The following is a 22,919-nucleotide window of genomic DNA, read 5'->3' on the forward strand; positions in this document are numbered from 1 at the left end:
TGGCAAGCAGGCACGAGGTGAAGGTGACGACCTATTTCTTTGTTCAATCTTTCTAATTCACACATAAGCAGTTTGGTCAACGGTATGATCTTCAAGATTGATGAACTCTTCTTCTAGTTGGTGACTTGATCTTTAAGGATTTGATTCAAGGGTGGTGAATCGGCACGTGCAGCCCACAACGCCTAGTAAGTCGACCCAAGAATTTGAGGGTCAAATCGAGTTCTTCATCTCAGACTCTTTCTGCCGAGTTGACTGTGCATGCTGCATTCTTCTCTGCTTGTTTCTTCAGGCAGATGTGGCAGCTTCTCGAGTTCTTCAGCTCGGACTCCTTCTGCTGAGTTGACTGTGCAGACTGCATTCTTCTCTGTTTGTTTCTTCAGGCAGATGTGGCAGCTTCTCGAGTTCTTCAGCTCGGACTCCTTCTGCTGAGTTGACTGTGCAGACCGCATTCTTCTCTGCTTGTTCCTTCTGCACCTTGTCTCCACATGCTGCAAGGTATCATTTTCACTTGCCTTATTTGTTCTCCAGGCAGATGTGGCAGCTTCTTTGAAAGTACAGCAGCAGTGGAAGACGAGTACTCGAGAGCAGTGCTAGGTAGGCAATCAGGGAAGGGTTCCAAGCAGTCGGTTCCTTACCCGAGTTTGAGTGGAGGTTCCGGCATATTGCTTTCTTTATCCTTGTCTTTGCAGGTATGAATAAGGACAAAGGAAAGGACAGGAAGAACGCATGATATGAGATACTCTTTCTTTCTACCCTAGTGATATGAGATACTTTTTCTTTGGAGTCATTGGCTTGCAGAGGTACCCCAAGGAATAAGGAACACTGAATAACTCGAGAGGTTTCGTTGGGAAAGCATTTTTGGAGATGAAGAAAGGCTCTGTATGTCTGCCTTGCTATGGAAGGTGAAGGTGGACAGTTATAGGCGGTCCCTTAATACCTGTAGAGGTACTATTCTTTCACTTGTGTCGGCAACTAACGCGTGATTGAACAGTAAACTTTCACGTGCTTTCTCCTTCACCGAAAATCTTCGACAAATTGCCCGTGATTTGCGCAAAGTTGAGTGTGCATATGACAGGTGATAACGCGGCTGAAAAAGACTGGCGCCTCTTCGATATCTGGGATCGGCGCTTCGACAAATTACCCGTGATTTCCGCAAAGCTGAGTTTGCGTGTGACGGGTGCCGACGGGTCTGGAAAAGCAAGATGCTTCTCCGATTTCCGAGCTTGCCTCTTAGATTTTTGAATGGCCTCTTCGAATTTTGAGCTTGTCAAGTGCTGATTTTTTATAGAGGCATGCAGTTCGTTTCAAAGCACACTTGAATTTTCGCTTGTGAAAACTCCCTTCTTGCACTTCTAAGATCTTGATTTGTCCGATCTCTTCTTTCTTTAACACTTTGAAAATGTCTGGACCCTCCGACCGTCGTTTTGACTTGAACCTTGGTGAAGAGGCAATCCCGCCTTCTCCAGACAACATATGGCGCCCATCCTTCATATCCCCTACTGGTCCTCTTACCGTTGGGGATTCGGTGGTGAAGAATGATATGACCGCTGCTGTGGTGGCCCGAAACCTTGTCACTCCCAGAGATAACAGACTACTTTCCAAATGGTCTGATGAGTTGGCTGTTAAGGATTCTCTGGCTCTCAGTGTGCAGTGTGCAGGTTCTGTGTCTAATATGGCCCAACGCCTATTTGCTCGAACCCGTCAAGTTGAATCATTGGCGGCGGAAGTGACGAGTCTTAAACAGGAGATTAGAGGGCTCAAGCAGGAGAATAAACAGTTGCATAAGCTCGCACATAGCTATGCGACAAACATGAAGAGGAAGATTGACCAGATGCAGGAATCTGATGGTCAGATTTTACTTGATTATCAGAGATTTGTGGGTTTGTTCCAGCAGCATTTGCCTTCGTCTTCTGGGGCTGTACCGCGTAATGAAGCTCCAGATGATCAACCTCCGGCTCCTCTTCTTCCTGGAGTTTCGCCGAGTGATAAGGCGCCACCTGATCATCCTTGAAGATCCCCTCCTGTAAATTTGATTTGACTTTTTTTTTTTTTTTTACTGATGTAAAATGTACATTTTTTTGTAAATTTTCAAAGAAATCAATAGATGAGCCTTATTTCATTTTTTATGTGTGTGTATATATATATAAATTGTTTTTTTCTTTAATCATGGTGCACCCATTTTCTTCACATGGTGCCAGACGCACCAAAGATCAAAAACTTATTATTATTATTATTTTTTTTTAATTTTATTTTATTATTATTATTTTTTTATTATATATATATATATATATATATATATATATTTTGCCTTTAATTATGGTGCCAGATGCACCCTTCCCCCTTTTTTTCATATGGTGCCCGACGCACCATGCATTTTTATTATTTTATTTTATTTTATTTTTTTCTTTTATCATGGTGCAGTGTTCCACCATATATATTTTTTTATTATTTTTTGTTTGTATAAATTTGGATGACGGGATGGGGAATTTGCAGGGAGCGGAGCAAGGAGGCCGAGAAGATGGTTGTTTGGCAGAAAATGCGAGGCAAGAGACGGAGGATGAGGGGCTGTACATGCCGCTGAAGCTGATGGGCAGAAAGAGAAAGTGAGCACAGCCACCGAGCACAGCTACGGAGCACAACCACCGAGCACAGCCAACGGACCCCACCTCGTTAATTCCCAGGGCTCCCCTAAAGACAAACTTGCTCCACGCCGCCGTCCTCGTCTTTCCTCTCTGCCCAAAGAGAGCGCCATCAACCTCCAATCGTCGCAACCACCATTCTCGAGCTTTTCGACTCCAGCTGGCCTCTCCACCTTCACCGCCGCATCGGCGTCAGTGACAGCGGCATCACCTTTCCCGTCTATCTCAGACCTTCATCTTCACCCAACCGACCAAGTTAGTGTCCCCAAAATTTTTTCTTGTCTGTTGGGGTAGAAGACGTAGATGAGGAAGTTGACTTTGAAGGCCTGTGTTTCGGACTCTTGGAACTAACTGGTGATTTTAAGAGTACGCCTGCCTCTGCGTCCGATGGGCATGCAGAGTTATACAAGTTGATGGGAGATTCGCTGCCCGCTATTTGCTTTGTTCTCTGTGTTATGTTCCTTAGAAATGGGATGAGCGAAAAAGGCCCATCGAGTATGTAAGTAGATGCAACAAACACCCCCCCAGGTCGCAGGACTCGACTAATTTCAGCAACAGCTGTTGATGGTGAAGGCCAACAATGTATGGCAGCACCAGCATGCACTGCATCCACAGAACCAGTAGCAAACGGAAGCCGAGAAATATCAGCTCTGACCAGGATCATGTTCTCTTTGGGGAAGTTCTCCTCCTGCTGAATGAATCCATAACACTCCTTCAACATGTTCTCCGAGTAGTCCAAAGCAACAACAAGAGAAAACAATCCACTCTTAGCGAAAAGTCTAGAAAACATCCCACTCCCACAACTTGCATCAATGATATTTCCACCACCCAAGACTGGCTTTAAGAAATCCTTAATCAACTCAAACTCTTTCTCTGGGCCAGGAAATCCACCCCATACAGTAAAGCTTTGACGCCAGCCCCTCTCATAGAGGTACGATACCAATGGAGTCCTAAATATTTCTGTGGTAACGGGCATTGATTCACCATAGTCCTTGGTGCCGCTTGCTGTTGTCAGGTCAATATGTGTTTCGTTGCCAAAGTATGTCTTCTTACAAGTGCCACATTGAAAACTAGACCCAGAAGCAGACTCAACAGATAAGCCCGGATCACCGGAACTTGAAAATGGATCGTAGCATATCGGACAAGCTAAAATGTTGTTGCTGCTGATGCCACCATTTTGCACCACAATTGGTTCGGTTGGCTCGACTTCGACGACGGCACCCGAAGCAGCAGCTCGAACTTTGATTGCCGCCGCGAAACAGCACTTGAAAACCCGTGAAGCAGCAGAAGTCCTGAGCTTGAGAAGACAAGGCCTTGAATTACCGAGTTGACTCAGAAGAAACGGGGAGCAAAGGTTGCCGACCACCGTCTCCATGATCGCTCTATTTTGGTGTGTGGTTCAGGCGGCTGTTGCCGGAGTTGGATTTCAGGAGAAGGAGGAGGAGGAGCGTTTGCAGATGGCGGAGGGAGGCCTTCAAACAGGTCGTCAGCCATGTCCCTCTCCCTCTCGATCGAACTGGCTCGGAGTTGAGATTAACGCTCTGGAGGAAATCGGGGAGCTGGAACAGCGGGCTCGGACGCAGGAGATGTAGCGGGTGCTGCGGGAGAGGGTGATTTTGCCGCCGCCGTTGGGGCCGACGATAAAGCTTTGCAAGGACCATCACACCGCGCGCCACGAAGCACGATTGCTGCCCCGTCGATTTGATCTCCGAACCCTAACCCTGGGATAGAGACAGTAGACTTGCGGTTAGTGCATTTGAAAGCTGGGCCTAGGACTGGATTTGGGTCTCTGCTTTTCTGGAACTTTGAGGATTGAAGTGGTGGAATGGAGGCCATCGCCAAAGCCCAATGTACAAGAGTTTATGTCTCGGGCCTTGAGGTCCACCTGCTAGTCTTGATTTTTTTTATTTTTTTTATTTTTAAACAAAATAAATTTGCAATGAAATTGACCCTCATCAATGAAACTTTAATCAAACCTCTTTTTTTTTTTTTTTTTGAAGAAGAAGAACATATATATATATATATATACACACACACACACCTTATTTATCTATTATTATTATTATTTTTTGAAATTACAAAGAACTATTTATTGTTACCTTTGTAATAAAATTGACTTTTTTTAATAAAACATTTATTTATATTTTGATGTGACTGAACTCGAAATTTTGAATATTCAAGCTGCCTACGTACCCCTCCAAAGAAGAGATCAAGTCGTAACGTAGTTCAAATACATATTTTTTTTGGATTTTCTTTTTTTTTGTGCCATTTGCAGTTTCAGCTCATGCAGGCAAGAAGCGATTTCGTGTTGCCTTTTATGCTCGTGCAGACCAGGAGCGTTGATGTTGCCTTTTATGCTCGTGCAGACCAGGAGCGTTGTGCCATGCAGTTTAGGCTCGTGCAGGCGAGGAGCCTTGTGTCTTGCAGTTTAGGCTCTTACAGACAAGGAGCTTTGGTTCGTGCAGTTTAGGCTCGTGCGAACAAGGAGCATGGTTCGTCAAGCGATCTGAGAGAGTCGTTCCTCGCAATCTTCGTAGCAAGGAGCCTTGACTGAGTAGTTGAAGAAGTCTTCTGGGAAGATGTCACGCATCGTGATGGGGATAGATGATCTTCGTGTCAAAGTTTCATTATCTCCAACACTTTCACATTGTTCTAGAGGTGAACATGAACTGTTTTTCCCCCTTTCCCATTGGTGAGCTTGTGGAGAAGACATATGCTTCTTGTGCAATTTCTTCAGAGTGACATAAGTTCATCCTTCAACTTCACTCGGCTTGACTGGCATGTTTTTGGAGCATGCCCCCAGTGATTGAGGTGAAAATTTTGAGTTGACAGAGCCGGAAGTGACGTCTTTTTCCAGGATTTCGTCTTCTTTGTCTTCTTGGGCCTTCTCTTCAGTGTGGCCTTCTTGGGTTTGTTGCCGTGAAGATTGGCCGGTGTAGATGATGGTGCGCCTCCTTACCTTCAGTGGTCCTTTTGTGTCGACTTCCAAAGTTGCTTGGCGCTTCATCCTTGAAGGAATCAAGCTTTGAACATCGTCTTTTCCTGCTAGACTGTCGAGCTTCTCTCCCTTTGGCGTTGTCTTCCTGTTTCTAGAAGGCTTCTTAGTTTCTTCAAGTCTGTCCAAAGCCGACCGTTGCGGAGGAGATCTAGCTGTGCCGCTTTGTTTCTTGGGTTTTGATAACCTTTCAAAGACTGATCTTTGCGGTGTTGGCGTCTCAAGCCTTTTGAAGACGGAATTTTGGTCTCGACCACTGATGCGATCAAGTGCTGCAATTCTAGGTTTTGAATAATTCAGCCTTTCGAAGACTAAAGTTCTAGGGGCGGGTTTAGGCTCCTCTTTTGGCCTTGTGGCTTGTGGTCTTGGCTTCCTCATTTTTTTTGTAGGTCACCGATGTCCACCCTTTCTTATCACCAGTAGATGCATCTTGGTTGCTTGCCCCCGGTGATGGTTGTGTAGGAGGTGCCATGTGACTTGAACATTGACGAGAATGGTCATGCATGCTTCGGAGATGCACAGGATCGAGTGATTCAAACACGATAGTAGTAGTGTGTGCCGCAACCGTGTCTTTGAGGTCAAGCTCGATCTCCCCTTGCTGTGCTAGCTTCAGGATGAGATCTTTCAGTACGAAGCACTTTTCTGTTGGATGACTGATGAAGCGGTGGAATTTACAGTACCTTGGACTGTCAGTGCGATTCATCTCTTCTGGCCGTTTGCACTCAGGCAAACCGATCACCTTCTTTTCCAGCAAGTCTTCTAACATAGCAACCACATCAAAGTCGGGGAATGGATAAGTCCTCTCCTCAAGCTCCTTCAAAGTGCGTCTACGCATCTCTTGATCACGAAAAGCTTCGGTTTGAATCGCCTTGCCTCGTGTAGGGATTTTGACGGGAGCTGTGTTGACCGTCATTGCTTCCTTGGTGGGTTTCCATGCAGTCTTCTCCAACTTTGGCCCAAGAACTTTGTCGTTCTTGTAGTTGGCGATCGGTTCTTTCTTCCCATGATGGGCGATGCTCAACTCCATGTCATGGGTGCGAGTGGCCAATTCCTCGAAAGTCCGTGGTTTAATGCCTTGAAGGATGTATTGCAAACCCCATTGCATACCTTGGATGCACATCTCGATTGAAGAGGTTTCCGAGAGCCTGTATTTACAGTCGAGGCTTAGAGTGCGCCATCTGTTGATGTAGTCAATGATTGGCTCGTCCTTCCACTGCTTTGTGCTCGTTAGCTCTAGCATGCTCACAGTGCGGCGGGTGCTGTAGAAGCGGTTGAGGAATTCCCGCTCTAATTGCTCCCAGCTGTTGATGGACTCAGGCTCTAGGTCTATGTACCACTCATAGGCGTTTCATTTCAGCGAGCGCACAAACTGCTTGGCGAGGTAATCCCTTTCGGTTCCTGCGTTGTTGCAAGTTTCAACGAAGTGGGCAACGTGCTGTTTCGGGTTTCCCTTTCCATCAAATTGCATGAACTTTGGTGGTTGATAACCCCTCGGCATCCTTAAGGCGTCGATCTTATTTGAATACGGCTTTGAGTACAACCCGGAGGTATATGAGCTCCCTTCGTATTGTGCCTTGATGGTGTTGGTGATCATCTCTTGCAGCTGCTGGATAGAAAGAGATCCCATGAGTGCCGCTGCTTGGTCTGGCTTCGGCTTCACATCGTTTTTCTCCACCTGAGGCTCATCTTTTTCGTCATCTCTTCTCTTTAGTGGATCATTCTTTGGGTCGGGGTTCTCGTCGTCCTGTGGCTCCAGTCGGCTGATGAGTGCAGCGATTTGCAAGTCTTTTTCTTCAACAATCCGTGTTAGCCTTGTGATCGCTTCATTCATTTGAGCCAGTTGTTCTTCAACGGAGGTAACGCCGATAGTCATGACTTGTGCGACCAATAGACGTGACTTTCCTTTAGACATCCAGGATGCTGATGAAGAACGTCGTTGGCTGCTTTGGGATGTCATCTTGTGTGCCCCAACATCATGCTTCGGTGCCCCCAGCGAGGTCAGGTTGATGACATACTCACACCTTGGATGCTCCCCTTGCTCTTTTAGCGGTACCAATTTTGAAGTGGCATGTTGAGGAGCGGTTGTGGCGCCAATGGATTGTCCGTTTGCGGCAGAAGTGCTTAGGATCCTTCCCTCCGTGGTTGCAAGAACGGCTTGTCCCTTGCTTGATGCCATTGACTTTGAGGTGTGCTTGGATTCCTTGAACGGAGAAAGAGATAAGAGGTAGAGATTGTCCCACTGGGCGTGCCAATTTGTGAACACGGAAAATTCCTGGAACGAAAGAGACAAGAACAACGTGCACAAACAAATATTTGTATTTGATGATTTTGGGTTACAATCTCTCTCTAACTTGATCCTCTGATTCGATCTCCGTAAGGTGTTGATTTGTGGGTGTTTCGTTGATCCAAGGGCCGTCAAGGCTTGATCTTGGATGAACAGTTGGAAGTTTCTTCAAATGGCCGTGGGCTTGATCTTTGAAGGTGGATTTGAGCGGATCTTCAAGGAGCCGTTGGAGCTTGATCTTGAGGATGAATGTTTCTTCAAGGGCCGTTTGAGGCTTGATCTTGAATAACGGTGATGAGCGGATCTTCAAGGGCTTTTGGGCTTGATCTTGAAGAATGGTTGGATGTGTGGATTTGTCGACGTTTGTTGATCCAAAGGGCCGTTGGGGCTTGATCTTTTGTTGATCCAAAGGGCCGTTGGGGCTTGATCTTGGATGAACGGATGATGAATGATGGTGCTTTCTTCAAGGGCCGTCGGGGCTTGATCTTGAAAGAGCGATGAACGAAGAACGAAGAACGAAGAACGAATAACACTTTCTTCAAGGGCCGTCGGGGCTTGATCTTGAATTGGTGGATGATTGTTGATCCAAAGGGCCGTTGGGGCTTGATCTTGGAAGAACGATGAACGAAGAACGAAGAACACTTTCTTGATTCTTCGGGTACCTAGATGCTTAAGAGCTTCGGAGTTTCAGAGCTTCAAAGCTTCAAGGTGTAATATGAATTGGTTGATCAAATGAATGAAATGGGCTTGTATTTATAGAATTTTCCAAGGCCTAATTTTGAATATAATATCTCAGATGAAATAAGTCGTTTCTGTCAGGTGTTGACACGTTTCCTATTTGATGACTTTTCCAACTCATTTCAATTTTCGTTGAGTCACACGCTACGTGTAAAATTTATGTAATACATGAGCGTTGACACTTTGATTTATCGGTCAACATTTATTTACCGAAATTTCGATGTCTACAGTTTTTTTTTGATTTTTTACGTATGCGATCTCGAAGTGTGTACAAACAAGTTTGACGGTTAGATCGTTGAAAAACGCTTTGTAGAATGCGTATTGCATCAAAACGGTAGATTAAACAAACACTTAGAGTTAATGTTATACTTCCATTAAGTATAAAATAAGATTTCCAGTAGTGTAAATATTTTAAATTGAAGATCGAATTCGTTCAATGCATTCTTATAGGGTCGATGAGTGTTGCTGTAAAAAATCATCAAAATCGGAGCTAAAGTAACCGTTAATTTGTGATTTTTCGTTTATAACCGTTGAAATCTTTTCTTTTGTTACCTAATCTCTTAATGTTTGTTTTTTGTGATTTTTTACGTATGCGATCTCGAAGTGTGTACAAACAAGTTTGACGGTTGGATCGTTGAAAAACGCTTCGTAGAATGCGTATCCCATCAAAACGGTAGATTAAATAAACACTTAGAGTTAATGTTATACTTCCATTAAGTATAAGTGTAAATATTTTAAATCGAATATCAAATTTATTCATTAGACAATATTTATTTATGTTTTTCAAGTATTGATTAGACAATATTTAGTTTGTGTGATGACATTTTATCGCATATTTTACATGCATTATTCTCTATTAAACCAAAAGTGTAAAAATTATCTATTAAACCAAACAATTATTTATTTAATTTTTAAAAACATATTCTATTTAAATACATATTATTTATTTATTTATTAAACCAAACAATTATTATTTTATTTTTTTAAATTGTAACAAAATTTGGGGGGAAATTAAAATTTTGAGGGAAAATTTTAAAATTTTCGGAAGGAAGTTTGCCGCCATTTTTTTGTCTGTCGGTTATAACCGACAGTAATGGAATTTTTCTGTCAGTTTTTATTTTTAAAAAATGTTTCTGTCGGTTTTAACCGACAGTAAATAAAATAACCTAAATTTTTAAAACCCATCCATCTTCCTTGCGCCGATGCTTCCTGCTTCCCCCTTTCCCTTATTCTCCTGTCCTCATTTCCTTCTCCTTCTCCTCTCTTCTTTTCTATTCTGTTCGAACACTTGCAACCTATTCCAACCAACAATTCCACACACACTGTAGAGGGCGTGGACAGAGGGTTGATGGGAAGGGTTGGGCGTGGACGGAGGGTTAATGGGAAGGGTAGGAGCTAGAGAGAGGGGGGGTGAGGGGTGGGTTCTGTCCACTGACGTTGGTTGCGGGGAGAGAGAGAGAGAGAGAGAGAGAGAGAGAGATGGGGAAAAGTATGGGGTTAGGGTTGAGGGGAACGGAACGGGTACAGAGAGAGAGTGAGGAAGGGACATAGGAGTTAGAGGTATGGGTTCTGCTGCATCCTTCCTATTCGAAAGGTACATGAATGGCTTCTCATCTGAAATTATTAAACATTGGATTTGCTATTTTGGTTGCGCAGCTATGCAGGTGCTCTCTCCAATCCATCGATCAGTTTAGTGCTAGCTGTTATTGCTGCCTTGGAAATCAACAATATTCCTTCAGCTCCTTGGTTCCTGTCATTGTGTTTGCATATTTTATATCCTTTGGTTTCTCAGGTTATGTACTTAGGTTTGGCGTTGCTTGCTTATTGTTTTCGTGTTTATATTGTATCAACGACTCTTAGCTTGTTTTGGCTTCTTGCAGGCTTACGGGATTCTGGAAATCTGTGTTATTTTGTTCCTCTCCTCGAACTGAAGAGATGTTGTTCATGTTAGCATGGATGTTTGTCTAGTCTCCTCACATAATGAAATGATGTGCTTGACATGAATAAGGGTACTTGATACAACCATTTTTTCCGATTTTGTTTGGCCAAGAATGTATCTGTATAAAATCCAAATGCAACCGCAGTTGGGTGATGGATTACATTATCGCTCGTTTCTTTAACTTCTAAGATTTCTACCTGCGATAATTTTGCGATATCTTGTCTGTCATTGTGATTTTCTTTCCCTGATTGCAACCATACGAAGACTTAGGTTGAGGATTTAGAACGAATATTAGCAAGCTTCTCTTATCTATATTGTTAATTTGTTATAGCCTAGAAAGGATGATCATGACCCTCCCTGACAGTCACCGGTGAGATCGAGCTCCGGCGAGGTTGGATGGTGAATGCGGGGATATGGAAAATGCAGAAAGTGATTTTATTTTTTTTATTATTAATATAAGTCCTGTCGGTTTTATCCGACAGTAAATGATTTTATTTATTATTTTTAATTAATTTTTGTCGGTTTTAGCCGACAGTAAATGGTTTTATTTATTCATTTTTAATTAATTTCTGTCGGATGGTTTAATGATTTTCTGTCGGTTTTATCCGACAGAAATATTTCTGTCGGTTATATCCGACACAATTTCTGTCGGTTTTAGAGTAGTTTCTGTCGGAAAATTAATTTCCTGACGCAAACAATTCTGTCGCTTATTATATCCGCCACTGCATCCATTTTCTGTCGGATTTTGCTTAAAATCCGACAATAATATATGTTTTTTGTCGGTTTTCAAAACGCCACTAATAACTGGTTTTCTAGTAGTGTGAGTGGCGTCCATTGCCATGAATATCATCGAGGGGTTAGTTGAAGTGGTGATGGGAAGGTGGAGGTTGATGGGGATGGTGAAATGGTAGATACAACAAGCTTGCCAGTGAAAAAGAAATTTGTTAATGAGACAGAAAGTACAAGGTTAACACTAACGGAAAAGATTCGGGCAAGAAAAAAGCGAGAGGGATAGGAGAGAATGGCAAGGGAGAAAGCCTTCGATGAGAGGTTGATTAGGCTGGGAGGAACGGTGGCGCTGGGGGTTGAAATGTGGTGCTACTTAGTTTAGAGGAGGTGGAGAAAGGAATTACAAAAGTGTTGGTGCCCGAGAAATTTGGTGTGGTGATTGACCTAAATCTCATGCCGATGGAAGATGATCTAATAACTGGTGATAAGAGGGCTATTCATGTTCCTATGGAAAAGTTGAATAGAGTGAGGGAGGAGCTACCTGAGGCTCAGGAGTTGGTTTCGATGTTTGGAACCCAAGATTCTGATCTTTTTAATTTGGGACCAATTATTGAGGCCATCTCTCAGGAGAGAAAGGCAAATAAGCAGGTATTAATAGAGGTAGAAGGGTTCGAAGATGTAATGGCAACGAAGTCCAGGAGCATTAGACGTCGATCGTCCAATGATATTACTGAGGCGGAGGAGACCAGCCTTGAGGGGTCTCCCAAGTCCCCATGAATCTAATAGCATGGAACTGTCAGGGTATTGGGGGTGACCTGATAGTTAACAAATTGTTGGAGCAAAATAGGCTCCATAACCCCTACATAGTGATCTTGCTAGAAACAAAGAATAAAAGTAGGCATTATGGGAGTTTATGCATGTCATGCCCCAACCCAAGGATTAACGTAAACCTTGGTTTAGAACGTGAATCACACCTTAATTATAAGCTTAACTAATATAATTAAGAATGTGACATGAAATAAAAGCATGTATAACTCGCTTGGAATAAAATTAACTGAATAACAGATTCATTATTGAAAGTTTCAGCCAAATTTACAACTTATGAACTACTGAAAGTTCACACAAAAGTAGTTCTTTATTCAAACAAGAGAGCAAAAGCCAACAAGCTCATCTTTTTATTTCTCCTACATAATTACACAACAGACAGCAAGTAGACTTTTAGGTTTCTGGTTCTGTACCTGCAAAATTTCATTAGGGTGAGCTTAAAAAGCTCAGTAGGGGCATATACCTGATGCGTAAAATAAGTTAACACACAAAATTAAACCCTCTTTTTATCAAATGTAGTAAAGTATGTAAGTAGGGATCGTTCTAGGCCGGGGATTAGGAGGGATTGCTAAACCCTTGAAAACTGACTTAAAAACATAAAAACAAAATTTAAAACACTAAACTAGACTCAAAGAATGCAAAACTATACTTTAAAATACTTAAACAAACATAAAACTCAAAACAGCAACCTAATGACTCAAAACTGCCTAAAAACCACTTTCTGGGCAGTTTTGAGAACCTAACAAGAACTTGGACAAAGTTGGATGAAAACTTGAATCAAAACACTTAGAAACACAAATCAAAACACTTTCTAACTAATCTAAGACTTCAAAATAAAGGGGGATTTGTTTTGGACGAAAATTGAAAACAAAACAGAAACTTTAAAACAAAACAGATTGTAAAACGTTTTTGGATGAAAATGATGGATAAAAGGCTAGTTAGGAGGTTCTTCTCCACACATGACACACTTGCAAACAAAATGATTTTCAGTTGTTCTTTCAATAAATTATGAAACTCAACACCCCAAGTTAATTAGATACGCTTAAATTAACCTTCAAGTTCTCCTTAAGTTAATGAATTGGATGGAAAAGCGCATACAACAATTCAAAGCATTCCTCAAAGGTTCCTTACGTGATGAGCACAATAAAGATACAATCAAGAATCATGAAGCACAATGAGAACTATAAGTGTTGACGAGGCATTCGTTACTATGATGAGCATGAAACTAGTGCCAAGAATTCATTCAACGCGATCGTTTTCAAGCGACCTTCACTACTTGTGATTATAAGATTGTAACTATTAGGTGAAACTCCCTCATAATCTAGCATCATATTCATGCATGAAAACTAAGCGTGCACTCTCAATCAACATACACAAATAAGTTATCAATCAAGTAGATGAACGAATTGAATCCGCAACTTATGAAATAACAACTGAATGTAATCAAATCATATTGCAAGCATGTACATGGTTTCGAATCACCCCCCAACTAAGGGGGTTTAGTTCCTCATTCTTGCAATACAAAGATACATAAAATTAGACATCAAAATCAAAGGAAAGAAAACACCTAAAATGCTCCAACTTGGAAAGCAAGTGCATCAATGGATCTCCCTTCCTCCTTGTTGCGGCATGAAGCTTGTGGACAGATTTTTGGGTGGATTTATGGTGTAGAATGGATGGGGAATGATATGGAGGGGTTTAGGGTGAGTGTGGAAGAGTGTTTGATGGTTGGAAGGTGGTGGAGAACTAGGCAAAGAGGGTGGAAGAAGGTGGAGTGGCTGTTATGTTTTCTAGGCACTAGAATGGTGTTTTTGGGGTGTTTTGCTTCCTAGGGTGTGTATGGACGAATTTCTGTGATAAAATGATGAATATGGGGGATTGTTCTTTGGCCAAGGGGTGTAAACATGTATTTATAGGCCCCAAAAACCTTAGAAAATCAGGTTAGGTTAAGGATGAAATGCATGGCAATTTGTGTGTGTGGTGTGCAATGGTCCAAGGGTGAAAATGAAGTGATGATGCAAAGTGTGAAGGGTAAAATGGAGTGGTCTTGTAGCTAGGGGGCATGAATGATTGTGTACATTGCATAGAGATGGAAAGGGAGGTGAAAATGTGTCAATAAATGGGTCAAAGGTGCAGCAACATGTGGTACACAAGGCATGGGATTCCAAATGTGAATGATGGAGCATCAATTGGTGCATGTAATGGATGTAAATGTTGTCTAAAATCTAATGAGTGAAGGGAACAAGAGGTATCAAGCAATTGAGTGTAATAATTAAATGAATTGAAGCATGAAATTAGAAATTATGTAGGGGACAAGAGTGATCAAGCATGGCATGGAATCCAAAGGGAATTCTATGTGGTTTGCATGGCAAGGAATGCAAGTTGGGGTGACAGATTTTTGGGCTGTTTTCTTCATCTTTTGGACCATAATTCTTCATATTCTTGGCCTCTTTAGTTCTCAAATTCGTCCATCCACTTGGCCCATGCATTTGCTATCCATTCCAAGCCCGAAACATGCTCCAAAGGCCTCCAAAATGCATCTTCTTGCATACTTTGTACTTAGAGTCTGAAAACACACGAAAATTACTTTAAACATTAAAATAACTAAGGAAACACGACATAAATGCACAAGAACAAGCCAACTAAGTCGCATAAATATGCTCCTATCAATACCTTCATTTCTAAAATAATAAAGTATAATTATGATAGCAGAATTAAAACCAAAATCAGAATGGTGCATAAGTATGCAATGCAAATGCCTTAATTATACCCGTTAATCCACATAACTAAACACCCAGACCTTGTACGTCCCATTCCGTACTTATACCATTTGATCCCGAGTGTTTAAATATATGAACTAACCCCCATCCCTAAACATCCCCGAACTCCCCTTTTTGTTAGTCATCTTGCCTAAACTCTTCGTCTCCAGTCCCGAATTACCCTTAAAGAATCTGTGCACTGTGGGCTCGCCTGAGACCTGGTACCTACTAAGAGTTTGGCTCAACTACACAAAACTAATAGTCACCACCTTAGATTCCCGAAGTTCTTTCCAACAATCCCACTTTACTCCCACATCATGGACCCAAATTTCATTTCGAACATTCATTATACTCAAATATCCAATAGAAACATGTATATCAAACTTGTATATATACTTAAGTAAGAAATATTTAAATTCATATATATATATATATATATATATATATATAGAAGGTTTCCCAGAACCCCCTACCTTGAATTCGATTAATTTTGCTTCTCTGAAGAACCCTTCAAATCTCTGAATCCTTCCTTCACAATCACGTTCTCTAACTCTCAATTTCTCTACCCCTTTTTGATTTCTGATGCTTTCCCACTTCTCTGCAACCCCTTTTATAGTTTCTCTAATCCTACTAACTCCTATCAGAGTCCTGATAAAAACCTAGCTTCCTAGGTCGTCCACCTCCTGCTTATAGACCTCTGTGTCTCTTCTCCGTTCACCCTCCGCTGAACACACTCCTTGGTGAAATAGGAGATGAACAACTATCTATGACACACTCCTTTGATCAATCAAAGGTCGACCTATCACAAGGTGTCCTAATCTCTATCTGATTTTTGGATATGAAGAAAGAAGATTTTTTTTTTCCTAAAGGTATGGAAGGCCACCTCCTCCCTACTTCCTTGTTTCCATCGTACAGAAAGGAAAGGTATGAAAGGATGGTCCTTTCCTTTCTTTTGTAGAATATTATTTTATTATTATTATCATTATTATTATTTTTTTTTTAAACAATAATAGGAAATCTAATAAATAAAAAGTATATTATTAAAAGCTATTAAACAAAATAAACACTAAGTAGACTAAAATTTTGTATAAAAACAATTATAATCACACTTCACTCTTAATTTAAACGAGGGATATTACAATGCATGCAGTGGAACCTAGAGGGATTGGTGGTGGTTTGTGCTTGTTTTGGAAAGATGATTCACAAGTGCTTTTGGTGAAATACGCGGACTTTGTGATTGACGTTAAAATATGTGATTGACGTTAAAATATGAAATGATAGTAAACAATGTTATTGGTGTTTATTTGCTATTTATGCTAGTACTAATGAGAAAAAACGGCGGGACCAATGGATGATGCTAAGTAAACAGACAGAGAATGAAAGTGATAGGTACCTCCTGAGAGAGGATTTTAATGACATACTGAGCAACAAAGAAAAATAAGGTGGGAACTACATAACAGCGGCTAGTATAAGGGACTTTAAAGAGTTTGTGGCACAGAACGAACTTATAGACCTGGGCTACGAAGGTTATCCGTTTACTTGGAGGAATAATAGAGAGTCTAAGCCAATTGAACAAAGGCTCGATCGTGGGTTGGCGAGCATCGGGTGGCATGATCTTTATCTGGGTACTAAAATCCTGCATGTGGTGTTAGAAGGATCCGATCACGCAATGCTTGTTCTTTCCACGGAGAAGATGAGGGCTTGGAGGGAAAGAAGATTCACGTATGATGCATGATGGGGAAAGCTAGTTGAATGTCGTGACTTGGTGGTTGGGGAATGACGTGACAATTATGGTGGTTAACATGCTTTTCGGTTTTGCGAAAAACTGAAAACTCTTAGGCGGAGTCTTAAGGTTTGGTATAAAGGGAGAAGCAGGAACTAGAAAGCTATTGACCAATTGAAATGAGAGATTAGGATGGCATATAAGTCAAATGGATTTGCCATGAATGAGGTGCACCTAAAGGAGATGGAGCTTAGGAAAGCGCATAAGGAAGAAGAGACTTTTTGGCGAGTGACGTCGAGGGTGTTAGCATAAACACAACACCATGATCATGCAAAGCAAGTTACCGTGATTAAAACACAGAACCATAAACCATAAAGCAATGCACAGAGAGAAAACATACCTGCAGAAGAGTTCGAAGCTACTGCCATGTCTGATTTCTGCAGCAAAGTCGTGGTGCATCTTCTCCTCTCTTCAGTGAACGAGACTCTCAACTAGTAATAGGTCTTACTCTTATATTGAGTACACACTGCAAGAGCAGAGGCCACCATATATATACTATACAATCTTAGCCAAATTCTATAAGGATTCCCCTATTAAAATCTATATAGAATACTAATTTATCCTAAATAGCAGTCCAGTTACAACATGGATTTACAAATCCATTCCCAACAAGACTTCCTACTCAATCTCTAATCCTACAACCAAGTTTACCAATTCATACTCATGCTCATATTCTAACAGAGGATCCAAAGGTACAATGAGGGAGACAATAATACAAAGTTTTTTCATGCGCAAACAATGAAATGGCAGAGGTTTAACCAGATCTAGGGGTTGAAGGATTCGCATGGGGTGTGGCGTGAGAGTGAAACCAAAATATGTTCGATTGAGGTGTCCTATTTTTCATACTTATTTCAGTCTAGTTGGCCGATTCAAATTGAGGAGATTATGAGTTGTTTGGATAATCGGGTGACACACGAGGACAATATGTTTCTGACGGCTCCAGTGACGGATAGAGAAATACAGGAGGCGGCATTTCAAATTCCTCCTACGATAGCTCCAAGACTAGATGGGTTCTCCGGTAGCTTTTATCAGGACCATTGGGAGGTGGTGGGGAAGGATATGGTGAATATTGTCAAGGCTTTCTGGCATTCCGACATGGTTTTACAGAAACTAAATCATACAGATTTGGTACTCATTCCAAAGGTGACATGTCCGAAGAACATGACGCGGTATCGGCCTAGTGCTTTATGCAACACAAGCTATAAGGTCCTCGCTAAGTTTCTTACAAATAGATTTAAAAGTTTGATGCCGAAGGTGATAAGTGACAATCAATCGGCTTTTGTGGTTGGGAAGCATATTCAGGATAATATCCTAGTTGTGCATGAGATCTTGCATTCCCTTATGCATCAAACAAAGGAGGACCAGACGGGTATGGCAATAAAATTGGATATGACGAAGGCATATGATCCTGTAGAATGGGAGTTCCTATTAGCTATGATGGCTAAATTGGGTTTTGTGCTGATGTTTTGTAGGTGGGTAAAGGAATGCACTTCCACTGCTTCCTTTAGTATTTTAGTGAATGGAAACCTAATGGGGTATATTTTGCCGAAGAGGGGGCTGAGGCAGGGGGATCCATTATCTCCGTACTTATTTCTTCTCTGTACCGAAGGGTTCTCTTCTTGACTTCAGAATGGTATGGAGAGATGAGCTCTACATGGATTCAGGGTGACACCTAATGGGGTGCCGATATAATTTTTTTTTTTTGGCGGATGACTCAAAGTTGTTTTGTAATGCAACAGTTGAGGAAGCGCAAGGTGTGGTGGATGTGTTGAAGGTTTATGCATCCGGGTCAGGTCAGGAAATTAATATGTTAAAAAGCTCGATTTTCTTTGGTTCCAAGGCTACGAAACGAAATAAGAAAAAAATTGAACGAACTTTGAATATTCAAAGAAATGAAGGCTTTGGGAAGTACTTAGGACTACAAGCAGATTTTGATCATTAAAAAAAAAAGTCTTTAAGGAGGTGCATGAAAGGATTGAGACATGTGTGGCGGGGATAGGCAGAGCAGCTCCTATCTCAAGTGGGGAAGGAAATCCTTATAAAGGCAGTGGCCATGGCTATGCCAAATCATGCCATGGGATGTTTCAAGTTACCTATTGGGGTATGCAGAGACATAGAGAAAGCTAATAGGAATTATTGGTGTAGGGGAAACGATTATTGGAAGGGTGTTCACTGGGTTTCTTGGGAACAGTTAATGAAGCAAAAGCGATATGGTGGTTTGGGTTTTAAAGATATTCAATGCTTTAATCTTGCCCTTCTGCCAAAGATCAGGTGGTGACTGATCCATAACCTGGAGTTTCTCCTAGCTAGAGTGTTGAGAGACAAATATTTTCCAGGAAAGACATTTAAGGAGGCGAGTGGTGGGAGGATAACGTCTTGGGGTTGGAAGGGTATCGTTGAAGCACGTAAGGTGCTAGATTATGGTATTCGGTGGCGGGTTGGTAATGGAACTTGTATCAATATTAGAGAGGACCCGTGGTTTCCTAAACCCACTACTTTCAAAGTACGGCCTTGGGAGGGCCTGCTGATAAGAGATCCAACGGCTAGAATGGCATGATAGATCAAGTCAGTTTTTCAATGGTTAGATAGCTGCCAGCTCAAATAGAAAGTCAGTTAGTTAGTTAGTGAGATAGCTTCCTAGCTAAGATGAGATCCCGTGTATAAAGTCTGAAATACAACACAGTTTGTAATAATTCATTCTCTCTCTAAAGATCAATACACAGAATATTTTTCATTCTTTCTCTCTCTCTTTTCGCATTCATTCTTCAGTTTGTTGTTCTTCATAGAACCATTCCTTAGTTCTGTTAACATGGTATCAATCGCTCAGGACGATCTGTTTGGTGTTTTCCGCTGAAGCTGCATACTCTGAGGGCGTTGTTACAACTAAGATTTCGGGGTTCTTGCTGATGAATTCATTTTCATTTCTGGGTTGCTGGTATTCTCGATCTTTGATTCATATTGGTGCTTGAAATTTGTTGCATATGATGTGTTTGATATATTGCCTCAGTGAAATGTACAAGTGATATGAAGGCCGATGCCAATTGTTTGAATCTGATAGTTGTTTGCTTAAGAAAGTTTGATGTTCGAAGTCTGATTGTTTGATAAAGATTGGAAGGTTGATACATTGAAAAGTTGAAAGATTGTAATTGTGTCACTTCATAGAAAGGCCAAAGCCATTAGTATACTATTTTGTTCTTTGATAATCAAGTTTCAGAAGTAGTTTTTTGTCTATTACTCCGTGCGTTACAATGGCTGCAAATTTTGTCAAGATTGAAGGGTTACTTGGACTGATTACTGTAAAGTTGCAAGAAGATAATTTTGTCAAATGGAGCTATCAATTCTCATCTGTTTTAAAGGGTTATGATTTGTTTGATTTCTTCAATGGAGAGTCACAGTGTCCGCCAAAATATTGTATTACATCTGAAGGTGGGGTTACAAATGAGATCTCAATGGCCTACAAACAGTGGGTTCAAAAAGATTTGGCTTTGCTCAGTTTACTTGTTGCTACATTAAGTGATGAGGTTATGGATCATGTAATCGGATGCAAGACTGCTCAAGAAGCATGGGAAAATTTGCAGGAAAGATTTGCTTCTGTTTCTGTTGTGCGAATAAATCAGTTGAAAACTGAATTTCATACTGCACAGAAAGGGAATGATTCTGTTGACAAGTTTCTGTTAAGGCTGAAGGTGATCAAAGATCAACTAATTTCTGCAGGGGAGAGAATTACTGAGAATGATTTAATGATTGCTGTTTTGTCAGGTCTACCATCAGAGTTTGAAGTTATCAAGACTGTAATTCTTGCAAGAGATACTTTCATTTCTCTAAAAGATTTTCGAGCTCAGTTGATGGGTGTTGAAGCTGCACTTGAAACAAAGATGAATACTCTTGCTGGAACAATGTCAGCAATGTATATGAATGGTGAATCGTCAAATGCAAGAGGACCTCAAGGTAGTTTTCAGAATTTCGAGCAAGGAGAAAGTTCTAATTCACAAAGATATCAAGGAGGTTTTAATGGTGGTTCTGGTTTTGCTGGGAATGGAGGTAGATCTTTTCAACAGAGATCTGGTTTTAATAATAACAGAAGGTTTAATGGAAATAACAACAGCAGCAATTCAAGATCTTATTCCAACTTTGGTAACAAATCTTATGGCTCTAATGGTTTGACTGATAACAACAAGGGATCTCAGAATTACTATAGTGGTTCAAACAACTTTTCTGGTGAAAATGGTTTCAAGCAAGGAAGTGGATGGACTGGTAACACAAACTACAAGTCTGCTGTGTCTCCAGAGTGTCAAATATGTTCTAGAAGAGGGCATACTGCACCAAATTGTTACTACAGGACTGATAATGGTCAAGCTAATCCTAGAGGGCCAATCTTTTGTCAAATCTGTGGCAAGAAAGGTCACACTGCACTCCAATGCTATCACAGGAACAACTACTCGTATCAAGGACCTCCTCCACCTCAAACCTTGAATCAATCACCTATGGGAATGTCTGCTCAGACTTCAACTACAATGCAAGAGGCTCAAAGTGTCCATGGGTTTTCAAATGCAGATACATGGGTGGTGGACACAGGTGCAACTCATCACATGACAGCCAATCTTGATCACATCAATCATGTCACTCCTTATAATGGTGAAGCTAAAATCACTATAGGCAATGGAGCAGGTTTGAGTGTCAAGAATATTGGTGCATCTAAACTCATTACTGATACACATACATTTTTGTTGAATAATGTGTTGCATGTCCCACTAATTACAATGAATCTGTTATCAGTTAAGAAGCTATGTAGAGATAATGGATGCTGGTTTATTTGTGATGATTTGGTATTTTTTATACAGGACAAGGCAACTCGGGTGATTCTGTACCAAGGAAAGAGTGATGATGGAGAATTATTCAAGATACCAGTCTCAGTTTTCAGAAGTTCCTTTGCTGCAAAATTAGAGAATTGTGCTGCATTTCTTGGGAAGAAAGTAAGGATTTCAGTGTGGCATAGAAGGCTGGGACATCCATCTGAGGAAGTGTTGTCTACAATGTTGAAGCATGCAGGAATATTAATGAATAATGATTCTTCTCAATCTCTTTGTTCAGCTTGTATTTCTGGAAAAATGTGTCAGTTACCATTTTCTGTAAAACAAGTTAGAACTACTTCTATGTTTGAAAAGATACACTCTGATGTTTGGGGTCCATCTCCTCATAAGTCCATAGAAGGGTATAGATATTATGTGAGTTTTATAGATGATTACTCAAGGTTTGTATGGATTTTTCCTATGATGAATAAATCAGATGTGTTCCAAATCTTTGTCAAATTTCATGCCTTTGTTCATACTCAGTTTCATAGTTCAATCAAATGCTTACAAACAGATGGTGGTGGAGAATATGTGAATAGAATGATGAAGAGTTTCTTAGATCAAAAAGGTGTTATACATCAGGTGTCATGTCCTTATACACCTCAACAGAATGGCATTGCTGAGAGGAAACATAGGCACTTGGTTGAAACAGCCTTAAGCTTAATGACAGATGCTTCCATTCCGGCTAGTTTTTGGTATCATGCTTGTTCATATGCTGCATTCTTAATCAACAGAATGTCATGTAAAAGTCTTGACAATAGATCACCTTATCAACTGCTTTTTGGTGAAAATCCTACAATTCACAATCTTAAAATATTTGGAACTGCAGTATATCCATATCTAAGACCTTACAATGCAAATAAGCTGCAGAATAGATCAAGTCAGTTTGTTTTTCTTGGTTTTGCAGTAGGATATAAAGGAGTGATTTGCTATGATATACATACTGGGAAATTTATAATATCAAGGCATGTTATACATGATGAAGATACATATCCTTTCAAACGACAGTCTGTCAACAAGGATATTGATCATAGTCGTTCTCAACAGTCCACTCAAGGTCATGTAGTTATTCAGGTTCCTATTCCCAGTTCTAGACATCTTGATGTACATGATGGTGAATATAGAATACAAGAAGAAAACACAGTGTTATCAGATTCTCAAAGTACTGAAAGTCAGTCTACAATTCCAAGTTTGTCTACATCACACAGATATAGTGATAGTACAGATCAGTCAAGGGAATCACATGACAATTCACAGCAAAACACAGTACCCAGTTCAACAGTTCCAAATTCTCCTCATCATCACTCTGGTACATCATCAATGTTGCCTGTCCAATCAGCTTCTCAACTTCAGGTAACTTTACCAATATCATCACAAA

The 22,919-nt window shown here is 40.9% G+C and overlaps 2 protein-coding genes and 1 long non-coding RNA gene across 4 annotated transcripts; 1 reads left to right on the top strand and 2 right to left on the bottom strand.

Moving 5' to 3' along the window:
* Positions 1-2,880: 2,880 nt before the first annotated feature.
* LOC126624809 (uncharacterized methyltransferase At1g78140, chloroplastic-like) lies at positions 2,881-4,177 on the bottom strand. The gene has a single exon (XM_050293918.1). The coding sequence runs from the start codon at positions 4,012-4,014 to the stop codon at positions 2,896-2,898; it is 1,119 nt and encodes a 372-aa protein (XP_050149875.1). The 5' UTR covers positions 4,015-4,177; the 3' UTR covers positions 2,881-2,895.
* An 8,192-nt stretch (positions 4,178-12,369) lies between these two features.
* On the bottom strand, positions 12,370-15,759 carry LOC126621656 (uncharacterized). Its single transcript, XR_007623126.1, has 2 exons — positions 15,382-15,759; positions 12,370-12,562 (listed from the first exon to the last, which is right to left on the bottom strand). It is a non-coding gene; the product is annotated as an uncharacterized LOC126621656 (long non-coding RNA).
* Positions 15,760-19,227: 3,468 nt separating this feature from the next.
* LOC126621277 (uncharacterized) lies at positions 19,228-21,705 on the top strand. Of its 2 annotated transcripts, none has more exons than XM_050289672.1 (2): positions 19,228-21,359; positions 21,533-21,705. In XM_050289672.1, the coding sequence occupies exons 1-2, from the start codon at positions 19,940-19,942 to the stop codon at positions 21,571-21,573; spliced, it is 1,461 nt and encodes a 486-aa protein (XP_050145629.1). In that variant the 5' UTR covers positions 19,228-19,939; the 3' UTR covers positions 21,574-21,705. The 2 variants fall into 2 exon arrangements, with proteins under 2 accessions (XP_050145629.1, XP_050145630.1); XM_050289673.1 differs by having other exon boundaries at positions 19,228-21,266.
* Positions 21,706-22,919: the final 1,214 nt, after the last annotated feature.

The sequence above is a fragment of the Malus sylvestris genome, chromosome 5, assembly GCF_916048215.2.
Source record: "Malus sylvestris chromosome 5, drMalSylv7.2, whole genome shotgun sequence".
Classification (NCBI taxonomy): Eukaryota; Viridiplantae; Streptophyta; class Magnoliopsida; order Rosales; family Rosaceae; genus Malus; species Malus sylvestris.

Excerpts from the sequence above, each read along its gene's own strand:
- LOC126624809 (XM_050293918.1), bottom strand. The coding sequence starts at position 4,014 with ATGGAGACGGTGGTCGGCAACCTTTGCTCCCCGTTTCTTCTGAGTCAA.
- LOC126621277 (XM_050289672.1), top strand. The coding sequence starts at position 19,940 with ATGGCTGCAAATTTTGTCAAGATTGAAGGGTTACTTGGACTGATTACT. Across the intron at positions 21,360-21,532 it reads CACTATAGGCAATGGAGCAG|GACAAGGCAACTCGGGTGAT; the intron begins GTTTGAGTGTCA and ends TTTTTTATACAG.